The sequence below is a fragment of the Lynx canadensis genome, chromosome C1, assembly GCF_007474595.2.
Source record: "Lynx canadensis isolate LIC74 chromosome C1, mLynCan4.pri.v2, whole genome shotgun sequence".
NCBI lineage: Eukaryota > Metazoa > Chordata > Mammalia > Carnivora > Felidae > Lynx > Lynx canadensis.
In genome coordinates, this window is record NC_044310.1 from 33,066,544 (window position 1) to 33,086,317 (window position 19,774).

The following is a 19,774-nucleotide window of genomic DNA, read 5'->3' on the forward strand; positions in this document are numbered from 1 at the left end:
TGACTGGAGCCCAGATCAAGAGTTGGACGCTTAACCGGCTGAACCACCCAGGTGCCCCGGTAGCGTTGTCCTTTAAAAATATAAATTGGGTCCCAACACTTCTCTATAAAGATGATTCAAGAATTTCTCATTACACTTAGACTAGAGCCCAAGCTTTTTTCCAGGATTCCGTGTGGTCTTGCCACGTTCCTGCTGACCTTGTCCCTTTAACAAATCAAGCTCATTTCTGCTTCAAAGGCTATACATTTGCTGTTCCACCTGCCTGGAACATTTCCCCAAGGTCTTTGCATGGTTTGTGGCTTCTCACCATTTAGGTCCCTGCTCAAGTAGCACTGCACTGATTCCCCTGTGAGAGATACCAACTCGTCTCACGTCAAAATAACTTCTGGCCCTGCCTCGTTTTCCATAGCACTTATCACGAGCAGACATTATTTGTGCCCACACTCGAATCTAAGTTCCGTGAGGACAGAAGCAGTGTCTGCCTTGTTCGCTGCTATATCCCTTGCACCTGACATAGTGCCTGGCACGTAATAAATACTCTAATAATGTACGAATGGATGGACATCTATACCTGTGTACTTACTTAGATCCTGTAAAGGATCTAAGTCAACATCACTAATAGAAATGTAACGTGAGTCACATGTATGGTTTTAAATTTCTTAGTAGCTACATTAAAAAATAGAAGCAGGTGATATTAACTTTAATAATACATTTTATCTCACCCAGTATATCCTAAATATTAACACTTCAAATAATACTAAAAAAATATTAGTGTGTTATATATGAAATAACACGCTAATAATTTTTTAGTATTATTCGAATATATATTCCATATATATATTCCACATATATGTATTCCAACTCATAACTCATATATATATATATATATATATATTTGAATATTTGAACTCTGGTGTGTATTTTACACATCTAGCACATCTCAATTCAGACTAGCCACATTTTAGGCACTTAAGAGCCATATGTGGCTAGTGGCTACCATGTTAATACAAGTGTAGACAGTCTACTGTTCTTGCTCTCTACTTTCTTGTGAGATTCCAGAACAGAAGGAAGCTAGAAACTTCTGACAGACGGGGACAAGTGTCTTTTGTAGCTATCCCTCCTTCCTCTCCCTCTTCAGAAGGAAGCCTTGGGGTTGTCCAGGCTGACAGATGCATGATCGTGTGCTTAGAATAATACTGATAATGATTGAACTTCTACTCTGCACTAAGCACTTCATATAATCTCATTTAATTCACACAAGAATCCCATTTTACAGATTAGGGAATAGGTTCAGGAAAGCAAAGTAAGATTTACACATCTGGTAGTGTTAGTGCTGCAACATAAACTTGGTTAAGAGGTAAAGCCAGCATTGCCATTAGTATGCTGTAGTGGTTTTTGTTGTTGTTTGGCTTTTTTTTAGAGAGAGAGAGAGAGCAATCACAAGTGGGGGAGAGGAGCAGAAGGAGGGAGAGAAAGAATCGCAAGCAGGCTCCACACCTAGCACAGAGTCCGATGTGGGGCTCAATCCCCCCACCCTGGGATCATGACCTGAGCTGAAATCAAGAGTCAGCCGCTCAACCGACTGAGCCACCCAGGCACCCCAGTAGGCTGTAGTTTGTAATTTGCCGCTAATGGTCCATGTGGCGTGGACAAATTAAGGTAAATACAAAGGATAGGAGGAAGCTGCCCTGACTCTTGGACTTGTTGCCTCCATTCTGGTTTTCTCTTTTAGTTTCTCAGACACCTTAGGTCTGACTTTAGTGTTAGATCGTGTTCAGGTCTCATTTCCACTAATTATTAAAATCAACGAATCCCCCATTTCCTCTTCTGGAGAGTAGAAACGCTAATGCTAACATCAAGAGCATTTGAGAAAATCCAGTAAGATGATAATGTGTGTAAAGCACCGTGAACAGGGCCAAAGGCTAGTTGCCACTCAGGACACGCTCCTCTTTCCCCCTCCAGGTTGCTGGGAGAGACAACAGTGTCACAGGACCGTGCAGCTCTGCCCCTTCCCTTGCATCTTCTCCCGTGGGGTCCTGGAAGCCAGTGCTGCTCTGACTCAGCGTTAGGGCAGGTGGGAGGATGTGGGGCAGGTGTTAGAACCTGTGCCTGGGAACCTACCCAGTACTAACAAGCTTCTTTCTGTAGCGCACTATTCATCCAGTTGCCAAATCCAGACACCTCTGAGAGGCTCTTACCTTCTCCCTCTCACACCTCTCCCACACCCTGGGGATTCCTTTCACAATGGCTCCTAGTCCGGCTACTTCCATTCCCTTCCGTTGCTGTCCAGCGAATGCGTCCTTGCTCCAGCCTGCCTCATCTGTCCTGTGGTATTACAGACCCTTCTTCCACGCTGGCTGCCACAATCATATTTCTAAACCAAACTGACCATGTCATCCATACTTAAACCAACATTCAGGACAGTGTAAATTACTCAGCTTGCCATTCATCTGACAAATACTGGGGTGGGATGGGGTGACTTACCATATGCCAAAGCAGTTCTTACAGGTACAGAAATACAGCAGTGAACCAAACAGCAAAAGCCCTGCTCTAGGGACCCGTCACAGTCTGGACCCCAGCAACCCTTTACAGCCCTGTCTTCCCCAAAGTCCTTCCAGCCCACCTCTCCTGCACCATGCACTCTGGTCTCTGCCTCTCAAGGCTTCCTTTGCTGGCCACGTTGGAGAGACCAGTCCCCTCCTCCTAGATCCCTCCATTCCCCAAGTTGCCCACAGGGTGGCCTAGGGCTCCTCTGCAGATTGAGGCCCCTCTTCCAGCCAACTAGAGCCCCGCTGCCCCTCCCTTGCCCCTCCTGGATTGTGAGCTAAGAGCCAGGGGTGAGAGGCTTGGGACCTGCGTGGCTCCCCCAGGCCTGTGGTGGCCGCCACCCACCACACAGGAAGCAGGGAAGGAGTGCGGCCCTCACCCCACCCAGGAATGTCTGGTCCCCAGGTAAGCATCCTGACAAAGCACGTGACCCTCCCAAGATTACTGTCAGCGACCAGGACCCTGTGGGTAAGCGCTGCCCTAGAGCCCAGCCTGCCTCCATCTCTTCCATCTTCTCAGAGGGGGTGTCTTCCTGGGACCCCGGCAGGGCCTGGACAGGACCGAGAACTGGGAGAGGGGGCGTGGCTATCTGTTGGGGGTGTGGTCTGTAGGGCTGAGGGGTGGGGAGCATGTCTAACTAGAGTGGCTGCGCCCCGGAGTCCCTGCGCCTGATGGAGCGCCCTACCTGAGCATGCTCACTGCAGTTTGTGCCCTGGATGCCAGACACAGAAGCTGTGCAGCCTCGGGCCAGGCCGTACCCTTCTGCCCTCTCCTGCCCACAGTCCCCGCGTCTGCAGTTCCCGCTTGCTCACTTCTCTGCCCTCTCTCACCAGCCTCAGGGCTGCCTTCCTTTTCTTCACTTTCTCCCCTCCACTCCCAACCATATCTGACCCAGACACATCACTGCTACTCAAGGTCATTCAGGCACACCCTCAACTGCGACCTCCCTGCCCACTACGCCTCCGCCTCCGGTCACCCCCCCTTCCTCCCGGGGATCCAGCCTCATCGTGCTATTGCACCGTTTACCCCTTTGCCCCTTCATCCTTGGAGCCCCTCCCTAAATGTCGCCACATCAGAGAAACCTTTCCCCACTGCCACCGCAGACTCAGTCTGGTGTTCCCTTGTGCGCCCAGAGAAATGGGACAGCGCCTTGCCCGCCGTAACACTTGCCGCACTGCCCCTACTCGAATCTACCTCCCCTGCCAGACCCCTTCCTTCTTGGCGATGCAGCCTGGCTCTTGTTCTTTCTGCCCCAGAACGTAGTCCTGGGGGTAGCAGGCATCAACAAATGTATCTTAAAATGAGTAAATGGAAGATTGTAGGCATTAGGTAGATGCTGGGTGTGTGGAGGGTCTGGATTGTTGAGAGTTCATTTGAGAGGGCTTCTTGGAGGACAGACTGAATGGGCTTTGGTGCGGGGGAGAGATGTGATTTGGTGCAGTGAGAGGATCCTGGGGAAGCACCAGAGTGACACATTCTACTGATTTAAGCATCCTTGAACAACTTCTATTGTCAGGCTTCATGCTGGGCACAGGGGACCTCAGTCTGCACTCAAGTTGCTTGCCCTGCAGTCGACAAGGAAGACAAGAGAGGCGGTGCCAGTGTAGAGTGCCGAGTGTCACACGGTGAGCACACGGACATGTGGCAGTGCGGAGGAGGAGTACTCACTCCAGGGGAGAGTCAGCCTTCCCAAAGAGGACCACCGGCCAACCCGAGAGCAGAGGGAGGGCCGGAGCCAGGGGCAGTGGAGAGAGGAGGCTGGGGACTGAGCCAGCCTCATCATAAGGGCTTGTACGCCAAAGGAAGGAGGTGGACTCCATCCCGGGGGAATGGGGAGCCACTGACGGGCTTCCACAAAGTTCGGGAGTGACACGATCTAGTCCTGCAGGCCAATGCTGTGCAACGCCTCAGCTCTGAACCCCTCCTCAGAGAAGTCTTGTCTGAGCCCTCTATCAGGCTGGACCCTTTTCCATGGTCCCCTGGCAGCCTGGTCAACTCCCCTTTTGGTTGAACACCTCTGCTGGCCTGAGCTCCTTGAGACACGAGGCCAGGTCTTAATCTTCTCCATGTCCCAAGCACCAGGCGCTCATTCTTGCTCATGACCAAATGTTTGTTGAATGAATGGATTGCTCCTTTCTTGTCTGGATTTCTAGAGCCCTTACTCTCAGGTCCACATCCTTTTACACCCGGAACCTGTGCATTATGTTGAAAATAGCATTTAATTGCGAAAGAGGAGGCCCAATTCAAATCCTGGCTCCATTTCACGGGGCCAAGTCACTTGACTATCTTGAAACCTCAGATTCTTCATCTGTAAGATGGGGTACCATCGTGAACAGAGTCTGGGAGTCCCCACATGCATGCGTGAGTCTTGTGTCCCTGGGTAGACTGTATGCTCCGTGAAGGTGTTCCCCAGCACCTAGTGCCGTCTGAGCTTATGGGAGCACAGTGCTCAGTCCTGTTGGTTGGTAGACAGCAGAGTGCAGAGTGGAGGGGAAGGAACACCTAAGGTGAAGTTGTAAGCCCTGTCCTGCCACTTCTGTGTGACTTTGAGCAAGGTTCTTCCCCTCTCTAAGTCTTCCTTGCCTCATCTGGCAACTATGGATATTAACCGTCACTTGGCAGACCTTACGGGCCAATGGAAACCATAGACATGAAAATGCTTCATGAATGAAAGAGATGACAGGGTAGATAACCGATCATTAATTAAAAACAAAAAGACAAAAAAAAAAAAACAACTCAAGGAGTACAGAGGAGGTGTGCATGGCAATTGGTAGAAATGCCCCAGGCATCTGCTGACTACCCCTGACAGGCAGAGATGCTGGGTTGCTGCCCTGGCAGCAGCTGGGCTGGGGACAGAGGTGTTTGGTCTTGCTGGGGTCAGCCCTGGGGCCCAGGAGAGACCGGGAGGGAGGGGTTCCCGAGGAGGGACTGAGCAGCCGGCCTTGGCTCTCCTTCCCTCCCGGATTTCTTAGGCAGCGTTCTTCTGTCTTAGGTTTTGAGGGGTCTCAGGAGTCCTGATGGCCTTGGTGAATGGGACCTGCCTGGGGGAGCAGTGAACCCCTTAGTGCTGCCTGATCAACTCCCAGTTCCAAACTCCCAGTCTAGCCCCCTCCTCCCGGCCTCTGACATCTTGGTGGCAGGGCTTATGGGCCCTAATTTGTCTTAAGTCCAGCCTGGGGCAGAGACAGGGGCTGGGCAGAGGGAGTCTCAGCTTCCTCACCTCTAAAATGAGTGAGGATGAAACGAGAAAGCGGCTGCGACAACACCTCGGAACTTGCGTATTTTATTCAGGTGCAGGATTGCTGTTTGTGGGCAGCGTGTTTATGGTGACCAGTGGGGCGTCCCTGTTTCAGGGAGCAGTGGGGCTCTTTCTCCCCAAGAAACTTGGTGCCACAGGCCATTTATGTGTATGGAGTGCAGGTTTGGTGTTGGAGGCAAAATAGAGCCGGCCAGGCTATGGAAACAGGCAGGGCCAGCTGATTCCCTGGGCTCTGAGGGGCCCGGGGCAGGGCTGCTTCCTCTTGGGCAGGATGAAACCGCCCAGGGGGGCTGGCCCCCTGAGCTCCTCCTTGGCCTCCTACCCCACAGACTGCCTCCTTCCGGACCTGTGCCCCCGGCAGAGGAAACACCAGACTTAGAATCCAGCAGGCAGGATTACCTTTCACTCACTGAGGATGTGATCTGAGCCAATATATCTCCATTTCTCTGAGGCTCAGATTTTGCATTCATCAAATAATGACAGCACCGTCTCCTGAGGTCGTCAGGATCAGGAGAGAGAACAGAGTGAAAGGTGCCTTGTGCACCGTTTTGTGCTGGACGCATTCATCTCTTGTCTCTCATCTCGTCCCCTGTCGGAGCTGGGCCTGATGTTCTGGTTGGGGCTCGTCAGAACCAGGACCTCGGGGCACCCCTGCTGTAGCCCCGTCCTTCCGAGGGAAAGAGCAAGGCCTGCAGGACAAGGGAGGCTGACTCTGCAGTGGGTCCCTTTTGTGCTTTCTACCCCTCGGGTAGCCTCTCGCCCCCTGGAACATTCCTGGGGGTGAGGGGCTTGCCCTTTCCCAGTGTTATTTTTTATTCCTGTGGGGCTCCCCTCACAGGAATAAAAAATATGAAAAGTAGCTTTGTAATTTTTTTTTTTTTAAAGGGCTCACCTATGACAAAAGGCTCATCTCCCAGATAGGGGAAGGGCCCATATCCCTTATACCCTGGGCCATGGGGGTACCAGGAGGGCCAACCGTGGGCTGGAGGGAGGACTGCACTGTAGGCAAGGGGGCAGACGGAGGGGTTGGAGACTGTGGCTGTACTGGTGTGGGGGCTTTGCTGTTGTGCCTTCCCAAGACACCCATTTTTAGCACCTTGGTCTTTACCTCCTGGTGTCCTCCAGCTACCTCCTGTCTCATTCTAGTCAGTGAAACAGTGTTGGGAGGGTACAGTTCTGGGATGAGGTCCAGGGAACAGGAGCTGCCTGGTCCTGGGAGCCTCTTTTGGGACACTTTGACCTTGGGAACCCCTGACCCCTCTCCCCGGAGCCCCAGATCCGTGCACCAGGTTCTTCCTGACCAACGACCAGATCCATCTCTATATGAATGAGTTCTCCTGGAAGGACGTTACCAATGCCTTGTCCCTGGCCAACATGATCCTGGGGCTCTTCTCCATCTTCTGCAGCGTCTGCAAGTAGGTCTGGGGCCCAGGAGGATCTCAGCCAAGAGCTGGAGCCAATGGCATGCAGGGAGGAGTGGGGAGCCTAGATAGCCAGGCACTGAGGCCCAGGATCAACCAGGGGCAGGAGAAAGGGTAGTGACTGGGAGTCAAGAGGCCAAGATCCTGGCCTCAGCTCTACTACCAGCCTGATATGTGACTTTAGGTCGCATCCCTGAGCCTTGGTTTCTCCATCGTTAAAACAAGGAGCTCGCACTGTGATCTCTAGGTTCCTTCCAGCCGTGGCAGTCCAGAATGGTCTTTATGAGAAAACCAAGAGATTCTATTCTGGTGGCCTTTACATAATCCTTGGGGTAGGCAGGCTATCATGAGAAATTTTTGATTCTTAAATTAGAACTTATGATCTGGGGAATATTTACAGTCAGCACTATTATGGAAAATCTGGGACATGTTTATGGGCCCCTAAAAAGTTGTAAGCAAGTTATATTTCTACAAATTGAATCATATTTCAATGCCTTGGCAAATCAGTTCTTTTTTTTTTTTAATTTTTTTAACGTTTGTTTATTTTTGAGACAGAGAGAGACAGAGCATGAACGGGGGAGGGGCAGAGAGAGAGGGAGACACAGAATCGGAAGCAGGCTCCAGGCTCCGAGCCATCAGCCCAGAGCCCAACGCTGGGCTCAAACTCATAGACCGCGAGATCGTGACCTGAGTCGAAGTCGGATGCTTAACCGACTGAGCCACCCAGGCGCCCCTCAAATCAGTTCTTTATTTATTTATTTATTTTTTAATTTTTTTTTAACGTTTATTTATTTTTGAGACAAAGACAGAGCATGAACGGGGGAGGGTCAGAGAGAGGGAGACACAGAATCTAAAACAGGCTCCAGGCTCTGAGCTGTCAGCACAGAGCCTGACGCGGGGCTTGAACTCACGGACCGCGAGAACATGACCTGAGCTGAAGTTGGCCGCTTAACCGACTGAGCCACCCAGGCGCCCCTCAAATCAGTTCTTTAAAGATAAATCCTTTATAATGCAGCCTCCTAACTTGTTTGATTCTCTATAACCATCAGCAAGTGACTTCTCTGGATCTGTTTCTCATCCATTAAATCATTTTACCTGATGATGTTTGAGTTCCCTTCCAGTTAAATTTTATGATTCTCTAAGTCTGGATTTTTGGGGGTCTTATAAAGTAGAGCATATCTACAGCAGAAAATCTCTAACTTCTTAGTTCAGTGCAATCTTCTGGGAGTGTAGCTAAAAAAAATTTTTTTTAATGTTTATTTACTTTTGAGAGAAAGGGAGAGACAGAGGCAAGAGTGGGGGAGGGGCAGAGAGAGAGATACACAGAATCCAAAGCAGGCTCCAGGCTTTGAGCTGTTAGCAGAGAGCCCAACGTGGGGCTCAAACTCACAGACCATGAGATCATGACCTGAGCTGAAGTCAGACACTTAACAGACTGAGCCACCCAGGTGCCTCAGTTTTGGGAGTGTCATTTTTATGGCATGGTGGTGGGCCCATTTCCCTTTAGACACATAGGTATGGCTCTAAAGAAAGGTAGTGCTGAGCTTGTTTGGAGACAGCTGAAGCCTGGGGTGAGGTTCTCTGCTTCTGCTTGGTCATCCAAGCATTGCAATCAGGGTGTAGACTTAGGAATGGCATTCTAGGGCAGCCTTGCCTGAGACTATGGTGGCTGCTTTTAGAGGGGTCTGGGAGCATGTGCTGGACTAAAGCACAGAATCCTTGAATGTAAGATCTGAAAGAGATTTTGGAAATCATATACATCATCAAAATATGTGAGATAAAAAAACAGAACTGCAAGGAGAAATGGGCAAATCCGCTATCGTAGTTGGATATTTCAACACCCCTCCATCAGAAACTGACAGATCCATTTGGCAGAAAATCAGTAAGGAGATAGTTGATCTGAACAGCACCATCAGTCGACTGGATCTAATTGATATTTATAGAATACTTTACCCAATAACAGCAGAATACACATTCTTCTCCTCACACTTTTGGGCTGTAAGACATACCTCAACAAATGTAAAAGAATAGAAATCATATGAAGTGTGCCCTCAGATCCCATGGAATTAAAGTAGAAATCAATACCAGAAAGATAACTAGAAAATCCCAAAATATGTGAAGGTTAAGCAACACGATTCTAAATAATACATTAAAGAAGAAAAGTATTTTGAGCTAAAAGAAAATGAAAATACAACTTATCAAAATTTGTTGGGGTGCCTGGGTGGCTCAGTCGGTTAAGTGTCCGACTTCGGCTCAGGTCATGATCTTGTGGTCCGTGAGCTTCGGGCTCTGTGCTGACATCTCGGAGCCTGGAGCCTGCTTCAGTTCTGTGTCTCCCTCTCTGCCCCTCCCTTGCTTGTGCTCTCTGTCTCTCATAAATGAATAAATGTTAAAAAAAATTAAAAAAAAAACCCAACTTATCAAAATTTGTGAGATGCAGTGAAAGTGGTAGTTATAGTGAAATTTGTAACATTGAATGCATGTATTAGAAAAGAAACCTCTGTGAAAGACAACATCAGGAGAATTAGAAGACAAGCTATAGGCTGGGAGAAAATATTTGCAAAAGGTACATCTGAGAAAGGACTGTAAAATAGACAAAGCTTAAAATTCTTCAATAAGAAAACAAAGAACTCAATTAAAAAATGGGCCAAAGACCTTAACAGAGACCTCATCGAAGGAGATATACAGATGGCAGTAAGCATGTGAAGATACTCCACATTGTATGTTATCAGGGAGATGTAGTGAGATATTACTACACACCTACTGGCCAAAGGAGTTGCCCAGAACACTGACGACATCAAATGCTGGTGAAGACGTGGAGCAACAGGAACTCTCATTCACCGCTGGCGGGAACACAAGATGGTTCAGCCGCTTTGGGAGACAGTTTGGCAATTTCACAAAGCTACACCTCGTCTTACCATATGATCCAGCAATCACACTGTTTGGTATTTATCCAAATGAACTGAAAACTATGTCCACACAAAGCCCTGCTCTTGGATGTTTATGATGTTTAATTTACAATTGCCAAAACTCGCAAGCAACCAAGATACAGTCTAATAAGTGAATAGATGAATAAACTGAGGTATTTCCAAATTTTCCAAACAATGGAGGATTGCTCAGTGCTAAAAAGAAATGACCTATCAGACCATGAGAAGACACAGAGGAATCATAAGTGCATATTACTAAGTGAAAGAAGCCAATATGCAAAGGCTACATACTATATGATTACAGTGATATGATATTCTGGAAAGGCAAAAATATCAAGATAATAAAAAATCAGTGATTGGTACAGGAGGGTGGGGGGAATGAATAGGTGGAGCACAGAGGATATTTAGGACATTGGAAATAATCTTCATGATACTATAATAATGGATACTCATCATACGTTTGTCCAAAACCATAGAATGTACAACACCAAGAGTGAACCCTAAGGTAAACTATGGACTTTGGGTGACTATGTGTCAACATAGGTTCATCCTTGGTAGGTGTCAAGAATTAGAATGTACTGTTCTGGTGAGTGATATTGATCATGTGGGAAGCTATGCATAGGTGGGAGATGGGGGGGTAGATGGGAAATTTCTGTAGCTTCCTTTCAATTTTGTTGTAAACCTAAAACCTCCCCCAAAAAATAAAGCCTTAGAAAAATTGGGAAAAAAAGGGAGATAGAAATCAATAGTATAAGGCTTCCACCTTAGCAAACTAGGGAAAAAAAAAAAAGCATGTTAAATCCAAAGTAAGCAGAAGAAAATAATAAAAATGAGAGGGACACCTGGGTGGTTCAATCGGTTAAGCATCTGATTCTTGACCTCAAGTCAGGTCTTGATTTCAAGGTCGTGGGTTCAAGGTCCGCATTTGGGCTCCACACTCTGGGTGCAAAGCCTACTTACAAAAGGGGAGGTGGGGGGCCACCTGGGTGGCTCAGTCAGTTGAGCGTCCAACTTTGGCTCACGTCACGATCTCGAAGTTCGTGAGTTCAAGCCCCACATTGGGCTCACAGTGCCAGCCTGTCCACACAGAGCCTGCTTCTGATCTTCTGTCTCCCCTCTCTGCCCCTCCCCTGCTTGTGATCTCCCCAAACTAAATAAATATTAAAAAAAAAAAAAGAGCAGCCATCAATGAAATTAAATATAAGAAATCAGTAGAGACAATCAATGAAACCCAAAGCTGATTGATTCTTTGGAAAAATCAATAAAATTGATAAGCCTCTAGGCAGGCCAACCAAGAAAATAAAGAAAAAAAGAGAAGACACAAACTACCAGTATCGGAAATGAAAGAGAGCCATCACTACTGATCTCATGGACTTTAAAAGGATAATAAAGGAATATTATGAACAACTCTGTAAGTGACGTAGCCTAAATGAAAGAGACCAATTCCTTAAAAGTCATGAGTTACCTAAACTTGCACTGGGAGAAATAGCTTATCTGAATAGGCCTCTATTAAATCATTTGGCCCAACCCCGTCACTTTCCAGATGGAGGAAGAGAGGCCTAGAGGAGTAGGGAGTGGTTTATCTGAGAAACCACAGTGAGATGGTTGCAGAGGCTGGGAACATAGGACCCCTGTGCCCTCAGATATGCCTGGGATTTAGAGTTGGAAGGGACCTTAGTGATTATCTAAGGGGCTCGAGGCACCCCCTTTAAGACTGTGGGTTGAGAGTATGGCAGGGGTGTGTGTGTGTGTGTGTGTGTGTGTGTGCGTGTGTGTGTGTGTGTAAAGCAGTGTATTTCAGAAAGAACACGAGTGTGGGGAACATGCAGGGCAGGGTGTGTGTGTGTGTGGAGGGGTTGCCCAGTGCAGCCCATGACACAGCTGTCCTGTCGGGGCCTGCTGCCCTACACTTCAGGAAATGCTACAGTGCCTCCTGGATGCTTCTGACCAGCTTCCTATTAGACATGGCAGTTGGGACGATAACCAGACACCTCAGCCTCTGCTCCAGATCGGGTGAGTCCAGGCCTCAGACCCCTGATCCCTGACCCCAGAAGCCCATCTCGGGTCTCCCTCCATCTTCTCACATCCAGCAGGCTTTCAGGAGTCAGCACTCCTGCTCACCTCCCTCCGAGGACAGCAGAAACAGCCGGAGAACCATCCCGGAGCCCCATAGTCCAGATCTAGGCCCCCCCGCGGGCTCACCTGTTGATCCTTAGCCATCCTTGCCCAGGCCGCAGTTTCCTTGGCGGTGCTGCCTCCCCGCTAGGGGTGCCCCAGGAATTGGGAGTGGGTGGTGGCTGCGGTGCTTGGGAGGGGGGAAATGAAAAATCACCCCAGCAGAGCGGCTGGTTTAAAATACAAGAAAATATTTCCATGTAAGAGTTTGCTTGAAGAAAAGGGTTCCGTGGCTTGTGAACTTGTATCCAGTTGTGGTCCAACCCTGGATGTTAAAGGGCGGGAAAACTAAGACCTGAGAAGGAAAGATTTGCCTCAGGCCGCATGGTCCATGTGAGGCAGAGCCAGGAGGCCCCCCCCCCCGACCCTGCCCCCATCCTTGATCCCTAGGGGAGCAGCTGTTGCTCTCTGGGACCTCAGTCCCGGCTTGGCACCCCTGCAGCTCCCCCACCACAGGGGACTAAAGTGCAAGACAAATGAGCATAAGTTCTGACCTCGACCTCCTGGAGCAGGGGTGGAGCTGAATGACTTTGCTGTCTTCACCACCTTTGGCCTGGCCTCAGCCCTGCTCCTAGGCGTGGATGGGCCTCTGAATGCGTTCCTGGCCGTCATCTATGTGTTAGCTGCTACCTTCCGCCTGTGTTTTTATTCAACCGGTGAGTGGACCCCAGCCTTGTAGCTAGGGGTGGGGAGCCACGGAGGGGCGCTGTTGGATGCCAGAAGCCTTGGGGGGGGGGCGGTAACTGACTCCTCCCCTCCTCTTTGGTTCCTTTCCCTTCCTTGTCCTGTGCCCCAGGCCCACTGGAGGCTGCAGGCTGCACTGGCAGAGACCTGGAGAGGGGCAGGGGCCCATGGTTCTCGGACCAGCTGTGCCTTTTTCTCGTTGTATGACCTTTGGGTGGTGCACAGAGACTCACAGAATCCAGAACTAGAGGTCATCCTCCACAGTTTTCTACAACAGATGGAGAAACTGAGCAAGGCAACCAAGGGCAGTTGCCTTGCCCAAGGTCACAATGCAAGGGGGCGTAGGGGTGGACTAGAAGACCTCAGAGGACCCTCCTGCAGAGCCTTCCTTGGTGCTGGGGCCCATGCCTTGTCCCAGCCGCCTGCTTCCCCGTGGGGATCCGGCACAGAACCCACACACCACCTCTGCGAACGGCTGACCGCTTTACAGCCTGCCATTGCCTGGCGAGGAGGGGGATCTGGAGTGGGTGGCAGGGAAGACCCAACGGGCTGGCTTTGCTCAGCGGGAGGCAGCTAATCTCCACCTCTTCCTTCCCTGGCAGGTGTTCCCTTCACATACAAGGGTCTACCCTGCCGCTATGCTTCCTGTGTTTTGGCCTCCACCTGCCTTCTGACCAAAGGCAACACGTTCATTCTGTCTTGCATGGCCTCACTTATGATTCTGTTCATGGTGGACCAGAGCTACTATCCACGTGATGAGATCCTGGGGTCTGAGAACTGGAAAAAATTGATTTACCTGGGGGGTGAGTGAAAATACTGCTTTCAAATGGCACCAGTGCTGGTCTATTATCACTGCTGCTCATGGCCACCCTGTACCTCGCCCCCACACTCCCGATCTCCCTTACCCTGTTTTATTTGCGTCCATGGAGTTTATCACCATCTGAAATGTATCTACTTTTTTATTGTCTATACACACTAAAACTGCCCCCAGATAGAGGACTCTCTTTCATTCGTGCAGTAATCCCTGGGCCTAGCATTGTGCCAACCACGTGGTAGATGCTCAGTAAGTATTTGTTGAATGCTGTTAAGTTCAATCAGGAACACCTACCATATGCTGGATACTGGGAACCAAACTGGTAAACTAGACAAACCCTTCCTGCCTCAGGATTCACAGTCTAATAGGGGAGACAGACCCCAACCAAATAGTGGCAGAAATAACTAGAAATGCATAGTTGTTTGTTTTTTAAGTTTATTTATTTATAATGACAGAGAGGCAGAGAGAGAATCCAGCAGGTTCCATGCTAACAGAGCGGAGCCCGACGCGGGGCTCAAACCCATGAACTGTGAGATCATGACCTGAGCTGAAACCAAGAGTTGGACACTAGAAAGGCATAGTTTTGTTGTGTTGTGGAGCACAGGGTGCTCTGAGAAGGGGACTTGAGACTGAAATGGTCTGAAGGGTGGAAAGGATGCTTCAGAAGGTAACATTTAAATGGAACCTGGGGGAAGGCGGTCAAAGGTACAGACTTCCAACTATAAGTTCTGGGGACGTAATGGACAACACGGTGACTACAGTTAACAATACCATGTTGTGGGGAGCCTGGGTGGCTCAGTCGGTTAAGCGTCTGACTTTGGCTCAGGTCACGATCTCACAGTTTGTGGTTCAAGCCCTGCCTCGGGTGAGCATGAGCCCTGCTTTGGGTGAGTCCCACTTCTCTCTCTCTTTCTCTCTGCCCCTTGTGGGATTCTCTCTGTCTCTACCCCTCGCTCACTTGTGCCCTCTCTAAAAAAAAAAGAGGGGCACCTGGGTGGCTCAGTCGATCGAGCTTCAAACTTCAGCTCAGGTCATGATCTCACGGTCCGTGGGTTCGAGCCCCGCATCGGGCTCTGTGCTGACAGCTCAGAGCCTGGAGCCTGCTTTGGATTCTGTGTCTCCCTCTCTCTCTGCCCCTCCCTCACTTGTGCTGTCTGTCTGTCTCTCTCTCTCTCAAAAATGAATAAACATTAAAAAAAAAAGAATATTGTATTTGGAAGTAGATAGGAGAGCAGATCTTAAAAGTTCTCGTCGCAAGAAAGGGAAATGGGTAACTGTGCAGTGGCAGACACTAATGAGACTGCTGGTCGTGTCACAGGATACACAAATATCGAATCATTATGCTGCACACCTTGGACTAATACAGTTTTGTGTTATATATCCATAATATCTCAATAAAACTGGAAAAAATAAAAACGGTGACCTTCAAGATGACTGGCTAGGTGGGTAAGAGAGGTAGTTCAGAAGAGAAAACGGCATTTTCTAGGCTCTGGGCTAGAAGGTGCTGGGTGCGGTCGTGCAGCCGTGTGGCTGGAACTTGCTGAGAGATCCTAGTGATAGAAACCGAGTCCGTGAAGGGGGTGGGTTTGGGGGAACTGATCCTAGTGGCAAAGGGGAAGCCTCTGAAGGGACTTCTGAGCAGCGGTTTTAAGTGGCCACTTGGACTACAATGTGGGGACCAGATGGTGAGAGACTGAGAACAAAGAGGAAAAGTGACTTGCTGTCGTATGAGAGGTGGTGGCAACAGAGCAGACGAAGGGACTTCAGATGCATGTTGGGAACAGAACCGATATTGAGGAAGCCCTGAGGTCCTGGCCACACTGGGGACCTGGTGGATATCTCCCTAGAGTTCTCCCTGACTTAGGGCTTCCTTCAAGGAATACCAGTGTTTCTTCTTTTGAGATGTGCTCATGGGGACAAGACAAACATCTACAGGGATACTTGGTTTCTTTCTTTATTCCCTGTGGGTCCAGTCTGGTTCATAGGGTCCCTGCTTTCATCCTGACTGTACTTTTTTCTTTTAATTTTTAATGTTTATTATTTATTATTGAGAAGGAGAGAGAGAGAGAAACAGAGTGCAAGCAGGGGAGGGTTAGAGAGAGAGGGAGACACAGAATCTGAAGCAGGATCCAGGCTCTGAGCCGTCAGCACAGACAGGGGCTCAAACTCATGAACCGTGAGATCATGACCTGGGCTGAAGTCGGATGCTTAACCGACTGAGCCACCCAGGTGCCCCCTGACCTTCCCTTTTAGGCTCATACCCTTTCTCTGTACCAGCAGCACCGACGCCCCTGCTCAAGTTCTAGGCAGTGGCTCCTCTGTGGCCCAGCTAGCAGAGGCAGAACAGTGTTGAGAAGCATCTGGGTTTGCTGCTAAACAGACCTGAGTTCAAGTTCCAATGCCAGGACGTGTTAATTGCATCAACTTGGGCTGACGACCTCATTATTTTGAGTTTAGTTTTCTTCATCTATAAAATGAAGCCAATAATTCCTACCTCAGGATTCTTGAGATTAAATGGGATGATGCAGATCAATCCTCTGGCACAGATGTGTCCTGTAGGGGAAATTTCTAGTCCCTTCTTCCCTCCACCTGCCCTCCTATCTCTCAGCAACAGTGTTTCCCACAATGCTCTTTGCTCCTGTAGATACCATGGCTCCCCTTTTCTCCCAATAAACCATATGCTTGGCCTCAGCCTTCCTTGGATTGTCTTGGCTGTGAGAGTAAAGGAGGAAACTGTACCTCACAGATTTCGATACCACTTAATACCAGAGCCCAACTGGACAGATTCCAAAATGGCCACTCTTGATATTCCTCTTACCTGGAGTGCAGCCAATCACCTTTTTAGACGGAGGTTCCGTCTCCCCCACAGAGCTTCTGAAAAGCCGGCCTGTGGCTGGGAGACCTCATGTCACGCATTTTCCAGGACAACTCTGGTTTAAAATATTGTCCCATTGCCTCAACAGATCAATGACTGTTCTGAAATATTAAGCATTCCAAAGCTCCAATACATCTCTGTAACTGAAAGTGGTCTTCCGTCAGATCATATGTTCTGATTTCTCTTGAGGAATGTATGGTAGTTATCCCCACGGAAACGATGTTGCCTCGTACTCTCCAACCCTCTTTGAGCTTTCCGAGGCTGTCTAGTTTTTACAAGTCAGGCAGACACGGCTTTGAATCAAGACCTTGTATAGGTTATATCCCCTCTGTCTCTTCATCTGAAAAACAGACTGGATTCTGAGTCACAGAATTATTGTGAAACGTAAATGGAGCGATCTTTGTAACATACCTAGCAGATTGTCTAGTGCAAAGTAGATATTCCACAAGTGTTGGGGCCCTTTTGCCTGTCGGTGGTGTATCTCAGATTCAAATGTGTTGGGGGTCCCCCAAGACCACCCCAGGTTCAGTGGTTCTCTTGGGGATTCACAGGATGCATATAGTCATACTCATGGTTAAGACTTATTACAGCAAAAGACACAAAGCAAAGGCAGCAAAGGGCAGATGAAAGGGGCAAAATCTGGAGGAAATGAGGCACAGCCCCTCAAGTGTCCTCCCTGTGGGGCCACCCTGCACAAAACTGTGACAACACCCATGAAAGTCTTGTGTACCTGGAAGCTCTTTAGAGACTCAGGGTCCAAGGTTTTTATAAGGGCTGGCCACATCAGCACCCTAGACCTAGCAGTACCAAAATTCTAGACTTACACAGAAGGAAATCAACACTCAGCACAGTCTAAGGACGGGGAACCATTCTTGCCCATTAGGGAAAGTTTTATATTAGAAATAGACTCTTTTTTTAATGTTTATTTATTTTTGAGACAGAGAGAGACAGAGCATGAAGGGGGAGGGGCAGAGAGAGAGGGAGACACAGAATCCGAAACAGGCTCTGGGCTCTGAGCTGTCAGCACAGAGCCTGACATGGGGCTCGAACTCACGGACCATGAGATCATGACCTGAGCCGAAGTTGGATGCTTAACCAACTGAGCCACCCAGGCGCCCCAGGAAAGTTCTATATTGATATAGGGAACTGTTTACTAGCCATGTTCCTGGACTCCAGTTAAAGGCCAACCTGGCAAGCAGGTCGGCCTTGGTTCATTTGTTCGTTCGTTCGTTCCTTCCTTTCTTTTTTATTTATATTGAGAGACAGAGTGACCAGGGGAGGGGCAGAGAGAGACAGAGAAAGAGAATCCCAAGAAGGCTCCATACTGTCTGCATGGAGCCCAATGCAGGGCTTGAACTCACAAACCCAGGCACCTTGCAAGCAGGCCTTTCTTTTTTCTTTTTTTTTTTTTTAATTTTTATTTTTTTTAATTTTTATTTTTTAACGTTTATTTTTGAGACAGAGAGAGACAGAGCATGAATGGGGGAGGGTCAGAGAGAGGGAGACACAGAATCTGAAACAGGCTCCAGGCTCTGAGCGGTCAGCACACAGCCCGATGCGGGGCTCGAACTCACGGACCGGGAGATCATGACCTGAGCTGAAGTCGGCCGCTTAACCGACTGAGCCACCCAGGCGCCCCAAGGCCTTTCTAAAGAGAGCTGTCCCAGGTCTGCTGTGCTCTTCTGCATATGTGTAACATTGTATTGGCCACTATCACATATTAAACTTGACACAATTGGCAATATATATGTCATTCATATATATATATTTTTTTCTTTTTAATGTTTATTTATTTATTTTTGGAAGGGGGGGAGGAGAGAGTACAAGTAGGGAAGAGGCAGAGAGAAAGGGAGAGAGAGTCTCAAGCAGGCTCCATGCTGTCATCACAGAGCCTCACACAGGACTCGATCCCACGAACCCTGAGATCATGACCTGAGCCAAAATCAAGAGTCGGACGCTTAACTGACTGAGCCACCCAGGCGCCCCTGGGATGGATGGAGATATATACATATATTTCTAACAAGGGGTCTGGACAACTCAAATTTATTCTCGGCTAAGACTGATTTCTGATCTGAATTCAACCAAATGGAACACGAGTTTGCATTACATTATAATTATCTAGTTACAAAGAGACAAAACCTCTTAAAGGCAGGGCTCGGGTCTCGTTGTTTCTTGTTTCTTAGGCCGATGAGTAAAAACTGAAGGATGGGAGGATGGGGATGGGAGAGAAGAGGGCGGGAAATACACGCAGAGAGCTTCATAGACATGGAATGTTTGCCTTTTTTCTCCCTCCAGGTGTCATCATGCTGCTTGTGTCTCCATTCTCCCTAACTGCTTTTTACTGCCTGATGTGGTCGCTGTCCTACATCTTCTTTCCAGATGCTCTGTGGGGCAAGGCAGCATGCTTCAGGCTACAGCACCAAAGAAAGTGAACAGCTTCACCCACTCCCACTGGCCTCTGTGGGGTTTGTGCCAGCATATCGGGCCAAGCCTTGCCTTATCCTCACTAAATCTTTCTTTGTCCCTATATCTCCTGTGTGCTAGATACGTGTGCCTTGAACCAAGGCAACCCACGATAGAGCCAGTGGCCTTCACTTCTTCCTCTTTACTCAGGGTTCTGAATCCCTTGGGGACAATAGCTGTGTCATATACAACAGAATTCTTTCCAAGATAAAGTTGGGTTGGGTTTGAGTTCCAGCCCTGTTACCGGCTGGGTGATGTTGTGTACTAAGGTCAATCCCTTGGAGTGGGGTGAAACCCTTTAGCATTGGTATAGTCTCCACCTTGGCCTGATCCTTATTACTCCAGGGCGCGGGGGTGAGGGGGCATGGGGGTGCTTATTAAAGCATTTCTTAAACTTGCAGATTGGTTCAGTAGAGCAGAGCTAATCACAGGACAATCATGCTGCCCAGTGTGAATGTATACAGGATTTTGTAACTTAAAATTCTATATTTCGACAGTCAAAGCTTCTGCCTTTTGCTTCAGAGATTAGACACATTGGCAGCTTGAAGGCGTCACCTGGTTCCCATCTGGTTTTTTCCTCAACTATAAAATACTAACCTCTAGATATTC

General features: G+C 48.7%; 1 protein-coding gene across 1 annotated transcript; it reads left to right on the plus strand.

Annotated features, from left to right (window-relative positions):
- Positions 1-7,048: 7,048 nt before the first annotated feature.
- TMEM269 (transmembrane protein 269) lies at positions 7,049-19,774 on the plus strand (the record flags this gene model as incomplete). The annotated part of the gene is made up of 5 exons (XM_032594272.1): positions 7,049-7,221; positions 12,070-12,167; positions 12,842-12,985; positions 13,616-13,816; positions 18,998-19,774. Coding segments are annotated over 5 exons (753 nt in total), but the record flags the coding sequence as incomplete, so codon positions are not given.